This window comes from Charadrius vociferus, unplaced genomic scaffold, assembly GCF_000708025.1.
Source record: "Charadrius vociferus isolate BGI_N301 unplaced genomic scaffold, ASM70802v2 scaffold779, whole genome shotgun sequence".
NCBI lineage: Eukaryota > Metazoa > Chordata > Aves > Charadriiformes > Charadriidae > Charadrius > Charadrius vociferus.
In genome coordinates this window covers 235,111-244,825 of record NW_009650166.1, presented here as the reverse complement: position 1 = coordinate 244,825, position 9,715 = coordinate 235,111, and the positions used below count along the sequence as shown (strand labels likewise).

General features: G+C 47.3%; 1 protein-coding gene across 1 annotated transcript in view; it reads left to right on the top strand.

The window, feature by feature from the left end:
- The window catches only part of NSF (N-ethylmaleimide-sensitive factor), a 70,329-nt gene that overhangs the window by 59,838 nt on the left and 776 nt on the right, over positions 1-9,715 (top strand). Inside the window, 3 exon segments of the mRNA XM_009892410.1 lie at positions 1,009-1,143; positions 1,973-2,086; positions 9,266-9,321. Coding sequence (XP_009890712.1) covers positions 1,009-1,143; positions 1,973-2,086; positions 9,266-9,321 — 305 coding nt within the window.

Genomic DNA, 9,715 nt, shown 5'->3' with positions numbered 1-9,715 from the left:
TGGACGCCGTCCTGTGCCACTGCTGGAGGTGCCCCTGCTCTGGCGGGGGATGGGATGGGGGAGCTCCAGAGGGACCTTCCAGCCCTCACCAGTCTGGGATGCTGTGAGGCTGAACTATATAACATTGCTCTTTGTCTCTGAGCATCAGTTGAGTTTCTGCGCAGCAAGCGAGGAGGCAGCTTGGCCACCGATGTCCCCCTCCACCCACGGGCTCTCTGTGTGCTGCACCGGAACGCGGACTGATCACAGCTGGTAATCCCAACAGCTCCCTCCGGCAGCCGACGTTTGTCACTGTCTGAACACTCCGCGGTAAAATTCAAGTAGCATTGAAGTGGCATTTGCAAGATGAACTAACAAAAGTGGATTTTTATCAGTGGTCGATGTTTGCCGGTCATTGCTCTATTATTTATAAACCCTCTTAGCGGCTCAGGCCAACTCGGAATTGGTGCGCGCTGTCAGTTTGAACTCGGAGACTGCCAGACACGGTACTGTCCTTTTACACAACCGCACTGGCAATGAGAAGCCGTAGGAACTCACGGCAACCTCCGCTCGTAAAGCGGTGAGCTGTAAAACCGTTGGAACTGTCTGTAGAGCGGCAGGGAATTCGCTGTACCCACATGGTGTCTAAAGACAGGCTGTTCCCCCAAGAAGTCATCTGTAATTCAGCTTCTTTGAGTGGGGGTTTGCTCATGCTTTTAAATTTACTGAGGATTCGGGTATTTATAATGGTGAATTTAGAAGGAAAGGTGAGGTAGGAAAGCTGTGAGTTTGGGTGGGTCTTCTGTGTACCGTAATTTTTGGACTCTGACTTCTGGCGTCTGATCCCGGTCTTGTATGGCTGATGTCGGCTACTTCAGTTACTGACAGATTTAACCCTATTAATCTTATTTTAAATGGTATTTTTACACGGCCGTTTTCTTTTTCATTTGTAGCTAGCTGAAGCTTCACAGTGCTGGTTCTTCCTCCCTTGCTTTTTCTTTCTTGACACTTACTCCGTTGTGTGGACAGGGTCGCAAGCTCCTCATCATCGGCACCACCAGTCGCAAGGATGTCCTGCAGGAGATGGAAATGCTGAACGCTTTCAGCACGACGATTCACGTGCCCAACATTGCAACAGGGGAGCAGCTGATGGAGGCTTTGGAGGTGAGAAAAAGCTCAAGGATGACAAATAAGCTCGAAATGTGCTGGAAATGAGTGGTTTTGCAGTAGCCCTGCATTTGGGAACACCGTCCCACTTAACATGATGTGATAACGTAACAGTTCTAAGGCTTCTCCGAGTGACTTTTCCATATGATAAATTAAAGCAAAATGAGCGAACAGTAGGGAACGGTAGGGAAAAAGTTTGTGGAGTGGATTGAAGGGTTTCCGAGGTCATGGAAGTGGGTAATGAATATAATTGGGGCACTTAAACTGAATGTGCCTGGAGGGTTCCACGCTCTCGTTAATTGGAACAACATCAAATGAAGGTGTTCTGTGCTGAAGGGATTATAGGTTCTTCTATAAATTTGTGCCCTTAATGGCTTCTTATTCCATGCCGTAGTGGAAATTGTAGTGGATATTGAAGGCTGTTAAAATAAACCTAACAGGCAAATCTTTTGTGCAAACTTGCAAGATTGTTGCGATGACGATATCGCCGAAGCCTGAAAGACGTGGACACTCTTTGAAAACTTAGTGTGGCTTGAGCCGCTGTGTTCCTTCTAGGCTTTAACCTGGAGAAAAACTAGAATGGATCATAAAAGAGAATCAGTAACTGTTTGATTAGACATGTTATGAAAAGAACCATGATAGAATAAAAGAATCTAAGCGTTTTGCCTTGTTTAGATATAATGCAACACATTTTCCTTGTAAGCTAGAAAATGCTTTCTAACTTCTCATTCCCTTTTTCCTGAGTTAGGTACTGTTATTCACATTGACAATCTCCTGTTGTTTTCTTTTTTTTTTTTTCTTTTTTTCTTTTTTTCCCCCCCCCCAGCTCCTGGGTAACTTCAAAGACAAGGAACGCAGCACTATTGCGCAGAATGTCAAAGGGAAACCTGTCTGGATTGGTATCAAGAAGCTGCTGATGCTGATAGAAATGTCATTACAAGTAAGAGTGTTTCTGGTCCGGGGAGGACTGGGGTAAATGGAGCGGTCTCGGAGGTTCCCACTTCTCTGCAGATCTTACTCGGGCTGTGTGGGGGGAGCCTTTGAATCGGTTTAATAGAGGAAAGAGCTACGGTGAGAAGAAATTTCTGAACAAAGAAGTCACCAGGTCGTGGTCTGTGGAGAGATCTTTAAAAAGCACAGTGCCTGTGGGCTGTTTAGAGCCGCACCTCAGAGCAGAGCGTCTGGCAACTGGGGGCATTGGATTAACTTACCTTTCCTGAAATGTCTTCCCTACCCCCAGCACGTTCAGATCGCAGATAGCAATCACTTCGGATATTTTATTTTATTTTATTTTTTTTTTTTAACGAAAACGGTGCCTCTGCCGGTGTATGCGCTCTTTCCTTGAAGAAGATAAATCTGTCATGCTCCTCAGCTGCTCTTCTCTCGATTTTCCACTTTCAGCACTTTAAAGAAAATAATTGCAGAGGGTAGAAATATGTAGCTCTTAACCCTCCCCCGCACCCATCATCTATGCCTGCGAGCCAGCCATCAAGCTCGTGCTCGACAGCGTATGCACGCTAAAAAGGAGAGGGTGTAGCACGCAGCCCTAATCCGCGGCGGCTGACATTTCAGCGCCCTTCTGAGTCCTCCCCCCCTCCTCACGCGCACTCTCTTTTCACATCAAATGGATTTAGTGCAGCTGAGTGAACTGTCCTTAGATCTTCCTAGGAGAGGCTGAGCATAAGCTAAGAGGCATGTAGTTTAGCAGCATATAAGTCATGTATCCCTCTGTTCACTATTCACAATTCTGTTAAAACTTGCACAGCGCTGAGGATATGCTCTGACTGGATGTCACCTCGGGGAATAAAGTCATTTATCTAGATTACTTTTTCCTCTTCTTCCTTGGCTTTTAATTCCATACCTACAGGCAAGTCAGTAAGTCATTGCTCACATGTATTAGATGTGTTTAAGGGGCGCAGGCCTTCGGGGACTGCCTGCCTCCGCTGCGGTCCATTTCACTTAGCCTTGACAATGGATTCCTTCTTCTGACTCGGGACGGTTTCTTTTGCTGCTTTGACCTTAAGTGTTGGTTCTTTTCGAAACTCAAGGTTATGTAAATCGCGGGCCGCTCCGAATCTGGAGCCGGGGTGGAAACGCTTCTTCACGGCATCGCCCCGTGGCTGCACCCCTGTGATGCAGGAGGTGGGGGGTCTTGGCGCTGCCCTGCGCTCTGCAGACAGCTAAACTGCTCTTGTGCGGGTTTTTTTCCAACCAGACCACCGTTTTGTAGATGAGCCCGTGACCAATCAGGCTGCGAGAAGACGGGCAGAACGGTGACTCTCTGCCCTTTCTGACAAATTGAACAAGTGTAAAAGGAAGAGCTGCTACTGCCGATAGAGATGATTGATAATCTGCCTTTGCTGCTGTACACGGATAGTCGGTGGCAATGCGACTTACGTTATTGCACTCGATTCAGGTAATTGTGTAACAGCGTAGGTAATAGCATATGGAAGCTAAAGATGAAGAAGTTCTGTTCTGAAAGGTCTGAGGTGTTTACATGACTCCCATCTGCTGAGCTGCTATAAATACAGGAAAGCCAGACAGGATCTCGCAGAATAAGAGAACACTCATATCTGAATGCTTTGGAAGACCACAATGATATCGAATTTGGCTAGCTCTTACAGGAAAGCAAAATTTCACCGAGAAGTCCAAGACTGTTTCCTTTTTTTCCTTGGGCTGCATCGCAGGTTTTTAGAAAGACATCTGAAATCCCTTAAAAATTCCAAGTGATGGATGAAATTTCTCAAAATTGAGCTGATTAGATCCCATGGCGAATTCTTTGCAAAAAATGTGCACCTAGTTTCCTCCTCTGCAGTCACTCAATCTGTGTCTTCTGTTTTATTAGACCGGTAAACCCAATATATGCCGTACGTAGGTATTCTTAAGCTGTTCAGGTGACTTTCAGTTTGTTTCAGACTAAAGCCTGGCTGAACCAGTCTCTCAATATCAAAATCCTTTCTTGGAGTACTGTGAACCGCTGCATTGCTCTGCTGTCTTGGGTCGCTTTGTTACCTTGTTTACGAGCCTTGTAAGCCCACGCTTTTTGGCAGCTTAACTTCCCTCAAACGGTGTTTATTGCTATTCCTGGCCGCCTTTAATGTCGAACTACTCGGATTTAGTGTCACATACTTTGGTCATCTTGTATACACTGAGTGTCCTGGAATGATGTTATGTTCTTCTTCAAAAGAAGTCTCTGATGAGTGGATACGCTCATGATCTGCCCTGGGAATCCAGAAAAGTTTAGTTTTGAAGTATCCTTGACTGCAGTACCAGTACATGGACCACCTTGCAGTGCTCCCGGGTGCCACGCTAGCTTCCCCCTGCCCTGGGCTGCTGCCGGATGCGTGAGCCGCCTTTTTCCATAGCTGGGGACTGCTTCCTTCTGCTTGTTTTGCCTGCCTGGCTTGTTGCTCTTGGACCTTCCGGGCAACGCTCCAAAACCCAAGGTGTCTCTCCTTCTTGCAGTAGGAACCCGAATGAACTAGGCAGCTTTCCAGAAAGCCCCTTTTTGCACCTCCAGTATTTCCTCGTGTGGTAAACTTCTCTTTAGCATAAATAAAACTTAATCTAAGCTGTTTGTCCGTAATCTGTTTTAACTTAGCTGGGAACTTACTTTGAAACTTCATCATATAATATTGCCTATATTATTTTAAACTCAGCGCTGTGTCTGGACATACTGAGAGTTTGGATTTCACGACTGGTTTACAGGAGTACTTTACTACGCAGGGGCATGCACAGCTTGGTGGAGTATCTCCTGTTCTCTGGCCTGAAGATTAGTGAAGTCTCTTTAGTTGCCGTATTTCCTAAGGGCTCCCAGGCATGTCCTGAGGATGCTGCATTACCGAGACAGGAACAGCCATTTTCGTGCCATCTGAGCTGTGTCGCAGAGTCAATCTCCGCGTGGTTCTTCTAGAAAATCTTTCATCCCATTTGATGACAGCACTTCTCCTTTCACGGGGCACTAGAGGGTCTGTTCAAGAGTCCTGAACCTGCGTCCTCTTTGCACTCTATTGACACCGTCTTCTGCTCCTTCCAGGGCAGATCAACCTTCTGGTTGTGTATCTGCATTTTTTAATAACCTGTTTGATCGAATTTGCCTCTTCTTTGCCTTTCAGCTTCCTGCTTTAGTCTTTTGGACAAGATATTGTGTCGGCAGATAAATGCTGTTCTGCCCCCAAAGAGTCTGTAGGACCTGTGTCAGTACAGATTGTGGACAAAGTGTTTTACCGTGGCCCCTTTCTTATGTCTGAGTGAAAAGGGGTGGGGAGGCAGCGTCTGTGGTTTGGGAGACAGAACAGTGGCATTGTCAAGTTTGAATTTCAGCTGGTGGCATTAGTACAAATTTTCTAAATTTTCTAGGAATGAAAAGAAGAGATTTGTTTGTGTATATCCACCTCGGATCATGTTGTGGTTTTGGTTTTTTTTTTTTTTACCGGAACTATCTGGTTGGTCCTTTGTTGCTATTTCCTGATTGTGATGACTTTTCCACGGTTTCCTAAGGTTTCACCAAGGTCCTGGCAACAGGACCCTCATCTTTGGAGGTAGACGATACTCTTGATCCCTGTGTCAGTCAGTGAGATAAGTAATCTTGGAATAAGCCAAGCGCTTTGACTCTTCTGTGTGACATTCTTTTTTGATCAGCTTTGGGCTTTCCAACGATGGCCAGAAATCACGCCTTGCTCCACCTCGGTGTTTGTGGTTCCTTGGGTCAATCTGAGTTGTGAAAGATTCTCTCTTTACTGAGTAAATTCCCTGATTTTTGTGGCCTCTGCAAAAAGCGTCTTGACTCTTCACCTGCTGTTCCGTGCAATAGACTGCTGGTGTTGGTGTGCCTGGCAGCAAAAACATTTGCTGTGTTTGTATGGATTTTGCCTTTGGCCCTCCGCAGGGACTCTGTATGGAGCGCAAGTACATAAGTAGCGAGTCGCTGTTCCTCTAACCATCTAGCTGCCTCTACTGGTTTGCCTGATTTGCAGAAAACTTAAGATCTTAAAGTCACAGAACCATCCTTGTTGGAAAGAACCTCAGGACATCATCTAATCCAATTCAAACCTTCTGAAAGCGTGTGTGTAGATGATTACAGACATCTCATTACCCTCTTTGACATCAACATTTGATGGGAACCAGGCCTTTCCAGCTCCAGCACGAATGGATGAAGTTTGGGTTTTGGACTGTTGCCAGCAAGGTCCATTTCTTGGCCGTTCATTTGCCCAGCTCTTCTCGCTTTCTCATGGAGAATCTGTCTGTGAGTTTGTACCGTAGATGAGAAGCCAAATCAGAGGACTTGGTGGGCTGCTACTTGAGTAACTTCTCTGAAGAAGTCCTTTCAGAAGTCAATGTCTACAAAAACGCCGTGTGTCTCACCCGAGAAGGCCAGGGATCCCTCTCAGATGCATTTTTCTACTCATGGTCAAAGATCACATGTATTTTGTCCTTTTCCTAAATCCCTTTCTTTTATGGGCTGCCTGAAGCTTGTTGAGAGAGTGTGCACTGGTAATTCTTTTTGCTTAACCTTGGCCTTGGCCACTCTGGTTCCCAGACTCGCTTTGGCTGTCCATGTGGTTTCAGCCACTTTTGAACCTTCTGTCCAGGACTTGCAGTGAAGGCTTTATCTAGCTCACCATGCAGGTGGCATCTGGTTCTCTACGGTAAACTCTTCGTGACCGTCTTCTCTTTGGGTGAATGTCACGGAGAGCAGGAAGGTACTAAACAGATACACTCTGCTAATTGTTCAGTCATGAGAAAAGAAGGCTTAGGGGAGACCTTATCAGCATGTTCCAGTATTTAAAGGGTGGCTGCAAAGAAGATGGAGACTGCCTTTATAGGAGTAGTCACGTGGAAAAAGTGAGGGTTAATGTGTACGAGTTACTCTGGGGAACATTCTGATTGGACACAAGAGGAAATTTTTTCACAATGAGAACAATCAGCCATTGGAATAATCTCCCCTGGGAAGCGGTGGATTCCTCATTCTTAGGTTCAGCTGGGCAGGGTGCTGGGCTGTCTTGTCTAGACCATGCTTTTGCCAAGAAAGGTTGGACCAGATGATCCTTGAGGTCTCTTCCAACCTGGTGTTCTATGATTCTATGATAGCGTCTTTGTCTAGTCCAATCCCTGGCTCTGCCCAAGCGTGATTGACTAGAACAGGTTGCTCAGGGCCATGTCCAATTGGATCTTGAATACCTCTGAGGATGGAGACTCTATAACCTCCATGGGCAGTCCCTAACAGTGTGTGATCACCTTTGCAATGAAAAGATTTCTCTTCTGTTTACCTGGAACTACATTTCGATTTGTGCCTGTGGCCTCCTGCCCTGTCAACAGGCACCACTCAGAAGAGCGTGTGTCTCCTCTTCTTTACTCTTCCCATCAGGTATTTGTACATGTTGGTGAGAGTCACCCTTCCCTCCCCAGTCCCGAATCTTCTCTACTCCAGACTAAACAATCTTATCTCTCACAGCCTCTCTTTGCATGACAGATACTCCAGACCTTTAATCATCCTTGTGACCCTTTGCTGGACTCTCTCTGGTATGTCACTGTCTCTCTCGTACTGGGGAGCCCTCAACTGGACACTGTCCTCCAGGTGTGGTGTCACTGAGAAGAGGGGAAGAATCGTCTCCCTCAATCTGATAGCAACATTCCTCCTAACGAAGCCCAGCATGCTGTTGGCCATCTTTGTTGCAAGGGCCCATTGCTGGTTCATGTTCAACTTGTCCTTCAGGACCCTCTGATCCTTTTCTGCAAAGTCACTTTCCAGCCAGTTATCCCCCAGCATGTACTGGTGCATGGGGTTATTCCTGCCTAGGTGGAAGACTTTGGATTTCCCTTTGCTGAACTGCATGAGATTTGTGTCAGTCTGTATCTCCATCCAGTTGAGGTCTCTCTGAATGACAGCACCACTAGCAAGTACATGAAATGCACCTCTCGATTCTGTGTCATCTGCAAATGTGCTGAGAGTGCACTCTGTCCCCAAATCCCGTTTGTTAATAAAGAGGTTAAACCACGTTGGCTCCTGTATGGACACCTGGCATATATCGCTAGTGACTGGTCTCCAACTGGACTTTGTGCCACCGATCACAGCTTTTTGAGCCCAGCAATTTAACCACTTTTCAGTCCATTGCGCTGTTCCAGTTATATAGAATCATAGAATCACAGAATGGTTTGGGTTGGAAGGGACCTTAAAGACCATCCAGTCCCACCCCCTGCCCTGGGCAGGGGACACCTCCTCCCAGCCCAGGTTGCTCCAAGCCCCATCCAACCTGGCCTTGAACACCTCCAGGGATGGGGCAGCCACAGCTTCTCGGGGCAATTGTTGTTTGGCGGAGTGATGGCAATTTGCCGCGAGTCTTTCACATTAGAGAGGATCAACACCCCCGTGTGCATCAGCACAAAGAACTGATGCAGTTGCACGTTGTGTCTTCTGATGGCAGTCTGAGTCTCTGTCTCCTTCGTAGCCCTTCTTCCCGCTTCCCTGGTGTCTCTGTCTCAGTGCTGGGGGAGAGGCAGATCTTTAGAGGATGTTCCTGCTTTGATGGAACCACAACACAAGTTGGTACTGCAAGTTCTGGAAGCCGTGTGCTGTGATTCAGCTTTCCCTCGGTGCTAACCCACCACGCGCAGCCCCTCTCCTCCGGCGCTGTGCTGCCGGAGCTGTAAGGAAGACAGAGGAACATTGAGGACATCTTCAGTCCCTTCTGCTCCTGACTCTTTAATTTGCTGCCCCAGCTCTGGCAGGGGGCAGACAGACGCAGACATGGAGCGGGCCTGGCTTGTGCAGAGCCGGGCTGGACTTGGCGGTGCGGGATGAAGCCGATACGTGGAGAGCCGTGAAAACAGAAGCGCCTGATAGAAACACGTGTGTCCCTTTCCAGTCTGGCTCATCTCGTCGCTGTGTGAGCACGTTGAGCTTGTGCTAATCGGGTTTTTCTCTCGGAGCAGCGCTGTATCTGCACTATGTAGCTGCAGAACTTCTGGGCAAGCAGGGTCATCTCCGGCCAGGCCGACGCGCGGGCAGAGCGAGCGCACGCGCATGCGCGTCCCCGGCTGCCTCTCTGGGCTCATTTTCCCGTGGGGGGACCTGAAGATTGCATCACGTTAATGGAGATCTCTTTTGTTTGCTGTTTAGATGGATCCTGAGTATCGGGTGAAAAAATTCTTGGCTCTTCTGAGAGAAGAAGGAACGTAAGTACTTTTAATTTTATAGCGTTGTTTAAAATCCCCTTCTCAGAAACAAGTGTCTCTGAGGGGAAACCGCGGTGCGGTACAGCTGATCTCATTGGTGGCCCCTCCTCCGCTTACAGAACTGTGTGTCAGACCAGTTCTCCTCGCAGCGGTGTGCCAGTTGTTTTGGGAGGGGGGAGGTCCGGAAGGCTTTTTGAGAGCCTGCATGCCCGAATTCTCTGCTTTTCTTAATTTACCTGTGACTTTAAACGAGATATCAGAGCACAGTTTAGCTTCTTTAACTAAAGTAAGTCAGAGAGATTCTGCTAGAGTTAAAATCCAGCTGTTTATCTAAAATCTGGAACTTGGATTTCTTGTGTTTCTCCTGTCTGAGAGAAGGATGTCCTACTCTTTC